General features: G+C 34.1%; 1 protein-coding gene across 4 annotated transcripts in view; it reads left to right on the top strand.

Annotated features, from left to right (window-relative positions):
• LOC144957325 (asparagine synthetase domain-containing protein 1-like) overlaps window positions 1-15,682 on the top strand; it is a 16,316-nt gene extending 634 nt beyond the window's left edge. For 3 of the 4 annotated variants that reach the window (XM_078888485.1, XM_078888467.1, XM_078888475.1), the window contains exons 2-11: window positions 3,626-3,768; window positions 5,426-5,635; window positions 7,381-7,503; window positions 8,132-8,251; window positions 8,935-9,427; window positions 10,092-10,176; window positions 12,105-12,795; window positions 13,414-13,565; window positions 14,940-15,030; window positions 15,464-15,682. In XM_078888485.1, coding sequence (XP_078744611.1) covers window positions 3,676-3,768; window positions 5,426-5,635; window positions 7,381-7,503; window positions 8,132-8,251; window positions 8,935-9,427; window positions 10,092-10,176; window positions 12,105-12,795; window positions 13,414-13,565; window positions 14,940-15,030; window positions 15,464-15,643 — 2,238 coding nt within the window. In that variant the 5' untranslated portion in view covers window positions 3,626-3,675 and the 3' untranslated portion in view covers window positions 15,644-15,682. Of the gene's footprint in view, window positions 1-218; window positions 238-3,625; window positions 3,769-5,425; window positions 5,636-7,380; window positions 7,504-8,131; window positions 8,252-8,934; window positions 9,428-10,091; window positions 10,177-12,104; window positions 12,796-13,413; window positions 13,566-14,939; window positions 15,031-15,463 lie in introns of those variants that run through there. The other variant, XM_078888492.1, reaches the window with a different exon arrangement.
• The last annotated feature ends 607 nt before the right edge of the window (window positions 15,683-16,289 follow it).

The following is a 16,289-nucleotide window of genomic DNA, read 5'->3' as shown; positions in this document are numbered from 1 at the left end:
CCCCTTTGTCTTTCGTTCTCTTGGGTGCTTTAATTGTAATTCTAGAACTTTTTACAATCCCATTTTCTTCCTTTTTACTGGCGCTGATATAACCTGAATGTGTTGCAAGCGCCGTAAAACCCTTAAATACAATAAATACAAGAGTGTGTGATGCATGATTCATGATGAATGAGTGTATCAGTGTATCCTGTCCTATCTCTAGACAGACTTAACGTAGACTTAAGTCTTAAGTGAAAAGTAAGTTAAAAGTTGGAGTTAGGGAGTTAGTTGAGTAGAGACTATCTAACGGCTGACTGATAAATAAGGAGGCTAAGACTAAGACCTATGTGTATGTAAGGGACTTTCAGTTTAGTGGCATTGGCATTAGTAGTGGCAGTGGTCGCTGATTAAGTTGAAATTAGATAGAAGTTTGTTTTGTATTTTAGTGGTCGCTGATTAGTAGTTGAAATTAGTTTGTTTTGTATTTTTGTGGGTTTGCTCATTGTTAGATAGACGTCTAGTTGTTTTTTTTTTGTTTTTGTTTTTTTTTTTTTGGGGGGGGGGGGGGGTTATGTAACTAGATAGACCTGTTCATCTAGCTTTTTATGGCGGGGGAGAGGGTTGAATGGGAGTTGAATGTAACACAAAAGGCAGTGTCTACATACACGGTAACCGGGCACCTAGCCTCATGATCTACGTACAGGGTTAACTGGTTTGCCGCTACAATACAAGCAATGGATGTGGACCTCGCTCTGTATGTGTGTGCGCGCGCATGTCTGTGTGTGTGTGTGTGTGTGTGTGTGTTATTTTTTAAAACCAAACAATACAATTTAACCCATTAAAGGCGAGATTCAAGGTTACCGTGTATAAATGTTAACGTGTACATAGATCCTGAGGCTAGGTGCCCGGTTAGTAATGAAAATCATGATACCAAAATATCAGCGATATTCCTCTTTATAATAAAGTTATAATGCATCTTTAATTGAACCCCCCCCCCCCCCCCCCCCCCCTAAAACTTTTAGTAAAAGCGAACGGCAATTTCAAGTCATAACTTTCTTAAGGGCGAGTTGGGTTACAATTTGACTCTGACTGTTGCTGCTCACCAAACTGCCTAAAGTTACAGTGTACGTTGACTCCGAACACAAAAATATATCTTTTCAATAGCCTTCAAAGGCAGCCAGTGCATGTGTATAAGCATTGTTGTGGCGCAATAAAAATAGACAGATCATAAGATTAATGATGATGATAAAAGGATGATGATGATGATGATGATGATGTAATGGTGGTGGTGGTTGCTGTAATTTTGATAACGATGTTGAGGTAGCAGTGGTAGTGGTAGTAATGATGATGATGTTATAGTTGTGGTTGTTGTAGTGGTGGTAGCGATGATAATGATGGCAAGGAGGAGCATTGTTCTGCACTTGTTGTAGTCTGTTAATAGTTAATTAGACATCAGGTAGACCAGCAAGAAGAGAATAACAAATCTAACCAAGATAAAACTGAGAACAACACAACTGTTTTTAAATATCAGACCGTTAGCATTACTGCTTCATTTTTAAGGAGATTACTTTATGACTGATCCTTATACTGAAAAGTCAAGACTTTAACTTTAAAAAGGTACATTGATACAAATTTGGAGTCCATGAGAATGCTTTTTAATGCTTAAGTTAGGCTTCACCTGGAATTTAGCAACTCAATATGGTCACCCAAATATGAAAAGGTCAAGAAGCTGTTAGAAGTGCTTCGCAGAGCAACAAAAATAATACCAGGCATAAAAAAATAAAGGCTATGAAGAACAACTGAAAATGATTGGAATCCCCAGTATGGCATATAGGCGTATCAGAGGCGACATGATAGAAACTTACAAATTTATGCACGACCTGTAAGATGTCCAAAAGGGATTATTTTTGTTTGCTGACAGAAACACCAGAGGCCACAGACATAAATTGAACAAAGCCAGATGCAACACATCACTCAGACAACACTTCTTTAGCCAGAGAGTAATTGATCGATGGAACAATCTTCCAATCACAATTTGGTTGGGGAAGCTCTAATCCTAGATGACTTCAAGAGGCAATTTGACAGCCTCTGTCTAAACTACAGATTCAGCTTAGTTGAGCCCCCCATCAAACTGAGCTAACTGCAAAGAATTGTCCACACCCTAGATCAGCAAAGGCACTGAAACCATAATTCGCTGGACATTCTAGACTGTACTATACTATACTATACTATACTATACTATACTATACTATACTATACTATACGATACGATACGATACTATACTATACAATACTATACTATACTATACTTCAGAAAAGTGAGTGGAGCAGGCACTTATGTTGGTAACAACAAGATATGAAGTGAATAGAAAAGTGCCAGAAGACAATAGAGAATAAAAAATTTTTCGCGGCGGTGGTGGGGTTTGAACCTGCGACCTTATTGGTACGACAACTCCGCCTGGCAGCTGAGAGCGTGGCTCTACCGTGTGAGCTATCCACGAACACCAAAATATTCGTTTCAAACTCAAAGTCATTACTAGATCCCTCTCTCACCCACTTCTTGAGACCGCCGATTCGTTCGTACACCACCATCGCGAATAATTTTGACCAGCAGTTAAGCTTAATAGCCAATATTCTCAACACAAACATATAACATAGAAACGATTGAGACATTGAGTATGCTCCGGTGTATGGGGTGAATTTTTAATTCAGAAAAGTGAGTGGAGCAGGCACTTATGTTGGTAACAACAAGATATGAAGTGAATAGAAAAGTGCCAGAAGACAATAGAGAATAAAAATTATTCTCTATTGTCTTCTGGCACTTTTCTATTCACTTCATATCTTGTTGTTACCAACATAAGTGCCTGCTCCACTCACTTTTCTGAATTAAAAATTCACCCCATACACCGGAGCATACTCAATGTCTCAATCGTTTCTATGTTATATGTTTGTGTTGAGAATATTGGCTATTAAGCTTAACTGCTGGTCAAAATTATTCGCGATGGTGGTGTACGAACGAATCGGCGGTCTCAAGAAGTGGGTGAGAGAGGGATCTAGTAATGACTTTGAGTTTGAAACGAATATTTTGGTGTTCGTGGATAGCTCACACGGTAGAGCCACGCTCTCACCTGCCAGGCGGAGTTGTCGTACCAATAAGGTCGCAGGTTCAAACCCCACCACCGCCGCGAAAAAATTTTTATTCTCTATTGTCTTCTGGCACTTTTCTATTCACTTCATATCTTGTTACTATACTATACTATACTATACTATACTATACTATACGATACGATACGATACGATACTATACTATACTATACTATACTATACTATACTATACTATACTATACTATACTATGCTATGCTATACTATACTATACAATACAATACTATACTATACTATACTATACTATTCTATACTATACTATACTATACTATACTATAATATACTATACTATACTATACTATACTATTCTATACTATACTATACTATACTATACTATACTATACTATACTATACTATACTATACTATACTATTCTATACTATACTATACTATACTATACTATACTATACTATACTATTCTATACTATACTAATACATTTTGTATGGAATTGATTGTTTTTTCCTTTTTTAATTTTCTCTCCAGTCATACTCACACTATTTTATTGGCTGAGGTATTGAATTCCTGATCCAGTGATGTGCGGCATATTATTTTGCTGCTGCTCAGAAACAGAACACAACCAAGTTGATACTGATGTATTGAGGGCTGAGAGCAAAGACAATTTGAAAGTTTGTACCAATACCTTAAAGATTGAACCAGGTTTCTTGTTATTGTTAGTAACTGCATTATAGATACAGTTAATCATGTTGAATTTTTTAATGAAAGTATGATAAGGTCAACAAACCCGCCTCATGAAAAATGTCAAGTTGTCCAGACACAAAATGGAGTATGTTATCCAATCATTTAATATACTTGGCCACGTGTATCGTCTTCTTCACTCACAGATCCTGAGTGAGTGTAGAGCACCAATACAATTTTTGAGAATTGATCTATGATAATGTGATTAACTAAAGAAAAGGTCATATATTCTCATTATTTAACACTTAGATTCCAGAAAGTTGGTGATCCAAAAGTCTATCCTATTCTATTCAAGATCTCTAGATTTCCTATTCACAAGTTTCTGAAATCTTAATTAGAATGTAAAAATAATCCCAAGTATTAGATATTATGAGTTGTAGACAGCGGCTGTTGAACAATTATCGCTTTTCATATTTGCATTAATGACACATTCAGAAACAAAAAGAAGATTATTTGCAGACGATACGTTTCTTGGGTAGACAAATATTGATCTGAGAATGATGCCAAACTTTGCACCAGGACCCTGATAGTTTGCAACAGTGGGAAAAGACATAATAAAAATATTGTATTTTTCATCTAGCTGAATGTTAGGTATGAAAATGACGTTTAAAGCTATAAATTCAAACATCATCAATCATGGCAAAATTCTAAAGGAAGTCAAACAAGCCTAATATCTATAAGGTTTTTTTCTTGGTAGAAATTTTCTAGTAATGACTCTTAAGCATTTGATAATCAATTGAAGAGAAATTTTTTATTTCACAATGCTGGGCCATGTCATCTCAGTTTGGGGTCCAAGCCATTAAAGAGAAAGGAAAACAGATAAAAAATTTCCGAAAAAGTAAAGGCAAATACAATTAATTAGTTGATGCAAATTCTGTGGGGGGAAAATGTCATTTTTAATTATTTGGAATCCTGGGAACTTAAAACAAATTTTTAAAATGTGAAAAGATACAGAAGAATGTTGAGATATGTTTTCTTCATTTGTGATGAAACAGATATCCATGAGAACTTGGTTACCACATCATTTACGATTTATGGTATAGTCAAAATACAACCTAGAACGGAGGTTTGAATAACCTCATAAAGACAGAACAATAGATCAATTTCAGATGAAGTCTTTTCAAATACAAATGAGGCAGTCTATCAAGCATTAATATATCTTAAAATCTTGAGGCGCATGAAACTTCTTTGCCATTAGAAATAACTGTTAAATAGAGAGTTCAAATGTTTAAAGACAGAACTCCTAAAGTGATCTTTACAAACAGAAGAAATTGCTCGCAATACTTTGTGTAGTATTTTTAATCCATGTGTCCATTAAAAATTTTGTTTGCATGTTTATCATTTACTCAAATTGATGCTCGTGTTTTTTTATTTTTGTATTCTTATTTTAAGCCTGTTGATGCATTTTTTTAACGTCATGGCTTTTCCAAACCAGCTTTTTAACCAGCAGTTGATTTTAGATTCAAGTAGAGTATAAATGAAAGCATTTTCCACCAATTCAGTAATCAACTTGATTTTTTATGGTTTTACAAGTGTTTCAATTGATAACGTTTTAATATATGTTTTTCCTTGTCTGTATTACAACAGATAATTCACAAACTTTTGAATGACTCTGTACTTGAAAAAAGAGGGCCAAATGTGTCCAAACAACATAAACTGCCCTTATCACCAGAGTGTTTGAGTGGCTGGATGCGTGGATGTGTTTTGCATCTGAGAGGACAACCAACCCCTCAACCTCTAGTGGATGATCTGGGAAATGCCTTGTTATGGAATGGGGAGATTTTTGATGGTATTGAGGTAAATGATAGATTTTGGCATTTTGGTACAAAGTTTAATTTTTTCAATTGGATGAGACAGACTTGTTTATATATCAGTTGGTTTACCATGGTTACTCTTCCTCTCACTGGTACAGAAGCCAAAATCACTTCTGTCCTAGTTCAGAGGAAACAATAACCTCAATTCTGGGGACCATGTTCTTCCAAGTCAACCTTTATGTAATTTAATCCCCGTCTGAAGTCAGGAAAGCTAAATAAGTACTAGCATAGGCTATCAATGGGTCGTACAAGTATTTATTTTTTGAAAATGTTTTTCCTTCTAAATTTTGTTATGAAATTGCATTAAATTATGGTGGCGTTTTTATACAAAAACGCACCGTTTTTATGCACCTCCGTTGGTGGTGATGGTAAATTAATGAAAATGTTTCTGCATACGTCCATGAGGTTTAAATAGTTTTAGATTGTAGTTTAGCACGCTGCTTAGTGATTACCGATGTACAATGATAATAAATTATAGAATAATAACAATAATTTAAAAAATCAAAAGTATAAAGAAACATGGCACACAAATACTGATCTCAAATAAATAAATAATTTTAGAAAATTAAAATTGAAGTTTTTTAAAAACATGATAAAAAGTTTTTGAAAAAAAAAAGAAAGAAAGAAAGAAAGCAAACAAATCAAAGTAAATCCAAAAAAAAAAAATGTCAACAATGGGAACCGACCCCGGTACTTTCAAGGTTGGAGTCTGACAGCTTGTCCACTGCGCTACGGAGCCACCTGACTGTTCATCACATTTAATAAGGTCTTTCTAAAACATTATTTTACCTTCAATGCAACTTCTATTTTCTGGTTTTATATTTCGATTTTTTAAATTATTATTATTTTTATATAAATTTATTAACAAAAACATGCTACAGATGTCACATATAACTTTCGCCATGTCCAAATACAGAAACACAATATCGCTAATGAAATTGGGTGGAATGCGCATGCGTGACGGAGGTGTATAAAATCGATCCGTTAAGATACCCCATCAACGGAGGTGTATAAAAACACTACGTTAAATTATTGTGGCACCGTTCAGAAGACATTTCAGGAGAGGACTGTCTTTGAATATTTTTTTTCTGGATTCCAGAGAGATATAGGTTGCCATTAAGTCCTTTTCGTGAGGTGTGTAGAATGGTCAGCGGGATGGTGTCCAGTGGAATTGAATCTTCATATTCCTAAGAGGGAGATGTGATGGTAGTTGTAGTAATGGTGGTAGTGATGATGATATGGTGGTGGTTGTAATGATGCTGTGATAATGGTGGTTGTAGTAGAAATGGTTGTGATGATGATGTGTTGGTGGTTGTTGTTGTAATGTTGGTGTTAGCAGTGATGATCATTTTTGTGGTGGTTGTGGCAGTGATAGTAATGATTGTGTGCAGTAGTTGTTGTAGAAGTAGTAGTAGAGATGATCTTGTGGTGGTGGTGGTAGTGGTGGTGGTGGTAGTTGTAGCTATGGTAGTGGTAAAGATAATGTGTTGATTGTGGTTTAAGTATTGGTGGTGATAAGGATGATGATTACAATGATGGAGGTAGGAGTTGTGGTAGCAGTGAAGATCATGTTGTGGTGATTGTGATGACACTGGAAGTGGTGGAATCTTTCCTTTGAACTATACAACTTCGCCAGAATGTGACCAAAGTTGGCCTGAACCAAAAATTTTGTTCTGCATTTTATTATCTAACTTGTTGCTTTTCTTCTTTTTTCTTTTACATTAATAGGTGTCAAAGTATGAGAATGATACACAAGTATTGTTCAATCATCTCACCAAATCTGAATCAGATGATGACGTGTTAAAAACGTTAGAGCGAGTAAAAGGTCCTTGGGCAGTAATTTTTTGGCAGGTAAACAAGCTGTCTGTGCAGCACTAATTATTTCGTTTCATATGCCTATTATTAGATATATAAAGACTTTGGTGCTCTAATTTGACGTTTTCTTTGTGTAATTCGTTCACAAGAGTAAAATTAGAAATAAAAGGATTTATAAAATCGGAAACTGGGTCAAAATCTGAAGCAACAAGTCCGCACCAATCTATCCAAGAACCACAATAATGCTTTTACAAGGTTTTCTAATACAAGAGCCTTTGTAACTTTATTTTTATCATTTTTTTCTTATTATTTATTAAGGCATGTACACTGATGATTCTTGAACAATGACAATTACTCACTTTCTAGTTGACAATGATTTAGATCAAAATATGCATAACTATGTATAAGGATAAGCAAAATAAAAATTATGATTCAAGCAGAAACTGATAAAAACACGAGTTTGAGCAAGTTACTTATTTCTTATTTAAGATTAGAATAGTGTTTTGTAAGATTGTTACTGATGGTCTGGTTAAATACCTCAGCATTTAAAACATTGGTGTTGATTTTGAGAGGGGCCATCATCTGATCTAGAATCAAATTATTACTTAAATCCTTCAATTTACATAATCGACATAACCTTTATTGATGTTTTTATATTTTAAAGGCAAAAAGAAATCGCTTGTGGTTTGGTAGAGATGTATATGGACGGAGGAGTTTGCTGTGGCACCTCCCAAAGAACCCATTAGATGTTACAGTCTTGACATCTGTGGCTGTAGGAAATTTGGTAACGTATTTGGTGTAATTTATTCTTACTATTATTAATATCTGCTTTTCTTTTGTGTGATTCATCACTTTCAGGATATGTTTTTCATTTTCTCTTTCTTTAAAATTGTTGAATTAAAGTTTTTCAATTTATTTTTGCATTGGGTTTTGATGTTGTATCACTTTTTTTTATCATCACAATCATTTTATAAGGGTTGCTAAGATTATTCTTATTAATTCTTAGGATAAACACGAAAAGTTTGTTGATTAGGTTGTGTTTCATGGCTTGTTACAGCAGCCCATAGCCCACCCGATAGGTTTGAACCCAGATTACTGTTTTCATTTGGATTATAGAGCCATTACATTCACAACCTCATGCCAAACATGTGTAATTTTGAGCCTCTGTGATTAATGCATAGAATATTACATGAGATTCACAAGTAATACAAATGGAACAATTTAAAGAAATAAATGACTAGTTTTGTTGATGGCTGAAGAAACATCTGAGTTTGAAACATTATTGACTTTGTATTTATTGCTCTCTATTGAAAATGCTGTATGTATAATATTATTCAATTCTTTTGCAGCCCGCAACTTAAAACAATTTAATATTTACAAACTTTTTTGATCCCTAAGAATTATATTGTTTGTTGTGCTCAACATCGCTAGATTCCTGTTATAATTTGAGTTTACCTAATTCCCCAGGAATATACTGAAATTCCATCAGTTGGAGTATTTGCTTTAGATTTTTCCAATACTGTCAACTCTGAAGGAAGTTTGCTACAACAAACAGTTCTTCCCGTTATCACTCTTCACCCTTGGCATGAGTGTAGATGGCCTGGAACAAAACAACTAGTTATGGAGACAGAACAGTCAAATCTGCCATCGTTTCTCACTCCAAACCAACAACTCTCTGTGATTCCTATCACATTGGATAGAAAACAAACTTTGAAATACTGGGTGCCTAGTATTAGTAAAATATTGTCATTTTCTTCTGATGATCATGCTACCATGTCACCAGACAGAGAACAAATTGTGGTTGATGATGAACATTCTCTAGTGAATTGTTTGGATGATATTGCCAAGCAAAATGAAAGGCTACGACTCTTGTCAGAGGAACTTGTTTCTGTGCTTCAAGATGCTGTGATGAAAAGAGTGAATTGTTTGCCAGTTGAAGAACTGCTATCCGATTATTCAGGCAAGTAAAACTAAATAAGTAAACAAGGGTCTTAGATTCTAAAGGTAAAGAAGCCAAAGTTAATTGAAATGCCATTACAAATTACAATTAAAATTGATGATTTCAAAACAAATTTTAGAAAAAAAAAAAAAAATAAAGTAGCAATGATAATCTCACTGAAAACTTTTGGCCTAGATATGAAAGCTACATCAATTTATGTGATACTGAGTGTGCTTGTGTTCATTTTAAACATTCACCACTCAACTGTTTTTTTTTTTGTTTTTGTTTTTTTCTATTTTTATTTATTATGTACTGGGCAGGCATTTGGTAATGTAGACAGCAGATATCATTTCAGAGTAATGTGGACAGTCAGATTTTAAATGTAAATCCTATCTTCTATGTTGACTTAGACTCCTATAGATGGTAGGGCAATGCAAGTAGCATGTCTCATGAAGCCTTAATCACCATTTACTGTTATTTTTATCTTAGAAACTGTAGGGATAATGACACTTGCGAAGCAATAGCCATTATAATAGAATTAAAAGAAGTTGGATCTACCAAATATGTTATGTCATTGATCCAGGACATTGATTTACAACTGCCAATTTGTGTTTAAGACTTAAGATTTATTTCTCTTAAGAAAAAAATCAGGTCTACTATCTCCCTCATTCATTTTCTTTTTCAGAAAATCTTAATATTTCAAGGGCTAAAGTAGCTGTTCTGTTTTCTGGTGGTTTAGATTCATCAGTGATTGCGGCGCTCTTAGACAGGTGAATATGACACATGTGCATCTTATGCACTTTTGTGCCATGTTTTAATTGCCAGACATTGTATACATACAGCTAATCAGGTCATAGTAAGAAAAAAATTAGAAATCTTTGGTATAATTTATAGAATTTTTAAAATATTACCTGTATTATAATAATTACAAACTCATGGATTGGCAGTAAGAAAGTACACTTGACAAAAGAGCTCAAACCCGTAACATATTTCTGACGTTGTAACCTAATGTACAAAAATATATTTAAAAAGACTTGTATATAATAAGGTATCTAAAAATAATAACCCACCAGCCTGTGTAATAACAAGCAGAGGACAAACAATACAACAAGTTGAATGTTTCAAATATTTAGGCTTCAATGTAACATCCAATGGAAAATCAGATTGTGAAATAAAGAAAAGAATAGGTATGGCGAAGAATGCATTCAACCAGCTGCATACAATTATGAAAAACAGGAATATTAGCATGAAAACAAAAATCAAAGTCCTGGATTGCTATGTACTGTCTGTGCTGCTATATGGTTGTGAGAGCTGGACCATAAACAAGACCATGGTTAAAAGACTGGAGGCAGTGGAAATGTGGTTTTACAGAAGAATGATGAGGGTGTCATGGATGGAAAGGAAAAGAAATGAAGAAATTTTAGAAATGGCAAACAGAAAAAGATCACTGATAACAAAAATCATCAAACGCCAAATGGAATTTTTAGGACACATTATCCGCCACCCTGGTTTGGAAATACTCGCCTTGACTGGAAAGATGAATGGAAAAAGAATAAGAGGAAGACAAAGAATAACGTATTTGAAAGGGATAAGAACTTGGACAGATGAAGCTGAGAAAGGTGGCGCTGCTTTAATAGAATTGGCAAGAGATAGATCAGCTTGGCGGAAGATGACCTCCGACGTCTGCTTCAGATATGGAACTACATGAGATGAGATATAATAAGGATGGTAAGTGATGTCAACTCTCTAAAAAAGTATTAAAAATATATATATATATATATATTGAATCGTGTTTGATACAAATATGGTACGAAAAGTGCTCGACATGTAGTAATGGAGCGAGTTTAAAAAAAAAAAAAAAATATATATATATATATATATATATATATATATATATATATATATATATATATATATATATATATATATATATATATCAGAGGAGATAATCCCTGATTTATTGACACCCTTAAAGTCAGCAGGGATGATCTCCCTTCACATATCGGATAACTGCATGCTTTACAGCTCTCCCGAGCACCGTGTAGCAACACGATGACTACTGTATTTTATTCTGCCAAACCTAAATCTGATTTAACTATTATCTGGGGATAGGGATGATATTTGGACTGACTAGGAAAGCAAACCATGTTAGTTCATTTACAATTCTAATGCTTTACCAAAGAAATGTTTATATTTGTGAGACAGCGGAAGAAATTCAGTCAAATGACCAACATTAACAGTTTTATGTGATAACGTGTCCAATTGTAATAATTTAGAAGTCATATATTCATGAACACTTACTTAACTTATCCCCCAGTAGAGTAAAGCTCATTGATGGTGCTTCAGTTTCCACAAATAACCATCCCTTTTGGTTTCATCCAATTTGCTCAGTCATTAGCTGACTTTTAGTTTCTCTGGCCTTTTACTTTTTTGAGGATTCCATGAGAGAGCCAATCGTGTGATGTTATACGTATAAGCAAATCTTCTCAGTGCATGGCTTGGGTTTTCCATCCTAAATTATGGGGGATTTCTAGTCTCATAATCAAGTCACAAAAAATTTGTAAACTGGAATTCACGTCTTGTAGTCTCACATTTTTTGGGGGGTTTTGTATTTTGTACACTTTTATCGTTCGTGAGCTATTTTATCTTCTCTTTTGTTTTCTATTGGAATATCTTCTGGATTATATTTTCCCCACAGATGTTTGCCACCTGATGAGTCCATTGATTTGTTGAATGTTGCTTTTGAGCAACCACCACCGCGCCAAAATACAACAAAGACCAAACACAAACGTACCAGAAATATGAAAAAAAAAAGTGCTGCAGGTAGTTCAGATTCGAGTGTTGATGTTGAAATTTTGAAGGAGATCCCTAAAAATGATACTGGTTCTCCCCATAGGGATGAGGAACCTGTTGAATCAGATACTATAGCTTCAAATTATGATGTAACATGCAAAAGAAATAGTGAAAGACATCCCAGTATACCTTCAAATTTCCCTCATGATGATTCTTTACTATCAACACTACAATTAAATGAACCTTCCCCATCGTCATCATCACCATCACCATCGTCATCGATGTTGTCTCCATCTTCTTCAACTCTTGAATCAGAAAATGTTGATTATGACCCTTATGATGTCCCAGACAGACGAACGGGTCGTATTGCCTTTTCGGAGCTCAATCCAAATAGGAAATGGAATTTCATTGAAATAAATGTGTCACAGAAGGAATTACAAACACTGAGGTCTACTTGTATTGGTAAACTTATCTACCCTTTGCAGACCGTGTTGGACGACAGCATTGGATGTGCTTTGTGGTTTGCTGCCAGAGGCATAGGGGACAGTACAGCTGGCAATGGTAAAAGGCATCATGATATTGTCAGCAAAGCTAAGGTATCTATCTATATATCACTCTTTTATGTCATTTTTTGTTGGGTTTTTTTTGTTTTTGTTTTTGTTTTTTTTTTTTGTCTTAGTTGCTGCCTTTTGCAAATCCTTGGTTTGAAATTGTAAAGTAAGATTGATACAGTGATTGTGATATAATTGTATTTAATGAGTAATGTCTGAATTTTAGGTAACAAATTTGACTTTAAAAATGTATCCTTTTGGGCTGTATTATGCTAACATTGTTTTAAAATGTTGCTTGCGACCCAATTTGTGTTTGGTTGGGACATTCTACACATATATATTTTCTCCATCTGGTTTTATTAGTTATTGGTCTTCTTGCATTGTAGTACAATATTTAATTATTATGTGATAGAGATTTATGGAGTCATATTTATTGGATGTTCATTCAAAGAAATGTTGTCTTTTATCTAAAAATGCCCAATAATGGACAAGTCAGTTGATTTGTGCCATTTTAAACCATGGTGGAAACCTGCTGTATGATACTAGCCAGTGACATTTGATATTGTCATCTTTTCTTCAATATTTTATACGTTTTGTTTACATTTATATAATTCCTGATCCTTTAGTATCAGTTTGCATATATGTCAACAATTCTCTCTTTAGGTGATATTATGTGGTATGGCAGCAGATGAACAGTTTGCTGGTTACTCCAGACATCGGGTCCATTTCCATCAATTTGGGGAGGAAAGTCTGATAAACCAGTTGGAGCAGGAAATATGGAGAATATCAGCTCGCAATTTGGGTAGGGATGACAGGTAAAGACTCAGCTTTCAGATGGATAAGTAAATTATCCTTAAAGAAAAATGAAGAGCCCAGGGTTTAATTTTCATTTCATACTCGAAATGGTTTTTCTTTGCCTGTATTTTTATGTTTCAATTTGTTCTTTTCAAACCTGAGAATCAAGTGGGCTAATTAGAAATGGGGTCTCTACCTTTAGGATTTTTAATGATAATATTGGATAGTCCTGTAATCTTTTTATCATGTTCATGATATTTCTTAATTTAACTGGACTATTTGTTTGTTTAATGTTGTTTGTTTAAGACTGCCTTAAATTTAAAAGCTTTTTAATGATTATATTTTTTTTATTTTGGTAAAAATATATAGTAAAAGAAAATCTTAACTACTTTTTTTTCTAAAACTTTTATTACACGACAACATTGTTGATATACAGTAAAAGCACTTATATCAAATCTGTAAATAGTCCGTTTTAAGACTGAATTCTGCAGCTTGAGATGCCTTGATAGCCATTTAAAGAAAATTGTCCTCAAATGAATAATTCAATAGATACCAAATTTATAGCTTTGCAAGGTTCTTAGGACAGTGACAACAATGTTACAAGCCGTAATATTTTACACATGAGTATGTCATATAATGTGAGTATAAAGCATTTTCCAAGGAATCAACCATTAAACCAAGGATAATAAGGTTAGAAGCCGAGTATGAAGCCACAAGTACATAAATCCAAAATCTTGATAGTGGAATTCCCAGCACAACGTTAACGGATTGTCAGTTACAGGCAGATCTCATTTAAAAATATGTATTTTGCAAGTTGCTCAGTAATGCTGATTCTATTGAGTAGGGTCTGCTATAGGTCTGGAATCATTATATCAGTTATAAACAAAGAAGGGCCATTCATTGGTAGGCATTGCCATGAGTTAAAACCGTCAGTTCATTATCGTTTTTTTAAAAACTATATATGTGTAACATTTTAATGATAAATAGAAAACAAATAGGACTCCTGGCACAAGTCCATTATATCTGTTAATTTGTTCAAGTGTGTTCGCTATAAGTGTGCTCTACTACATTTTTGTTAAACACGAAAAACTGACATGCATGAGAACAAGCAATACATTTACACTGTAAAAATATTCAAAAGGTAATTGTTGAAAAATAAACCAAACAAATATAAACCATTTTTCATTGCTTATATAAAACCCAATGCCTAGCTGTTATAGGAAGTAGTCTTAATTATTTAAAAGCAAAATTCATTGAAAAGGGACAATTTTGGCATAAATGTACTGAAGAAGGATGCTTTATCTAAATTGATTATTATGATTTAGTTGATTTCTTTTTTCCTTGACATCTCGCGATACAGTGCATTTCAGTTATATTTCTTTTCTACTCTGCAGGATCATAGCTGACCATGGTAAAGAAGCCAGATTCCCATTTCTGGATGAGACCTTTACAGAGTTTGTCAGTAAAATCCCGATATACAAGAGGGTATGTTATTTTTTCTTTTCTTTTTTTTTTTTTTTTGGTCTCATTTTTTTCTCACAGTATTGGAACCATAAACTTGGACTCTTTGATGACAATTAGGCTGATTAATTTTTCCTTCACTGCATCAGATGCTTCTCAATCCTTATAGAAGCAGTCAGTATAAGCTGATCTTGTTAACTGTCTATCTCGGTTTTGTTTCCTATTTTCACCAAGGACTTATTACCAGTTATGAGCAGTGATCCCATTTTGTTACAAAATGCTTCCTAATTGAAATGTAGAAATATTAGAATATTAATTTATAATAAGAAATTTATTTTGACCTAGAATGACTTTGACCCAGTCATATTGGGTTTTCATTCGTGACCATCAGAACGAACCTTGCTTAATGAAATATGAATTCCTATTCCCTTTATTTATGCCCGCTTTGTTATTTCAGGCTAATCTCCATCTACCAAGAGGTCTTGGTGAAAAGCTGTTGCTAAGACTCAGTGCTTTGAATCTTGGACTGAGACAGACAGCATGTCAACCCAAAAGGGCCATACAGTTTGGTTCTAAAATAGCCAAATTGGACGACAGCAAGGAAAAAGGATCTGATGTTTGCCAGAGACTATTGTGATATGAATGTATCTTTATCAATAAATCTAAACAGATGTCATGGTGTTCTTTTATGATTTATATGATCCTGGAATGTTTATATTTATATGTGAAATCGATGGTCCAAGTAAAAGACCAGAAAGTTATGTTGAATTATGTTTTAGAGCTAAAATTATTGTCCATTGAAAAAGTTATGTTGAATTATGTTTAGAGCTAAAATTATTGTCCATGGAACCATCAAGTAACCAATTTTGATTTTTTAAAGAAATAAATACGGTGCACCTTGGATAAATAAACACAGTACACCTCGGATAAATAAATACAGTGTACCTTGAATACAGAGACCTTGGGTTCGCTTCAACAAAGTAATTGGAACAGCCAAGAGTATGCCGAGTGTTGACAAAACTGGCATTAAAAAATTTTTTAATCTTGTTTCACTTTCCAAAATCAAAGAACTTTATTACACACCACCAACATTGTCTGGGAGACCACTTTCACATTATAAAACACAATTAATCAGGGATGTAGGGAAATATTTTCACTCATTTTATTGGCTTAAATACAGGTTGAAAAGACTGCTGATTGGCCATCTAAAATAATCTTTTGATGCGTATGAATATAAAGAATCGAAGTTACTACTGCCACGCATTCAAACCATTAAAATTCAC

The sequence above is a fragment of the Berghia stephanieae genome, chromosome 1, assembly GCF_034508935.2.
Source record: "Berghia stephanieae isolate SIO BIC M18660-M18661 chromosome 1, UCSD_Bste_1.3, whole genome shotgun sequence".
NCBI classification, from domain to species: Eukaryota; Metazoa; Mollusca; class Gastropoda; order Nudibranchia; family Aeolidiidae; genus Berghia; species Berghia stephanieae.
The sequence above is the reverse complement of the archived record's forward strand: the minus strand, read 5'-3'. Positions and strand labels throughout refer to the sequence as shown.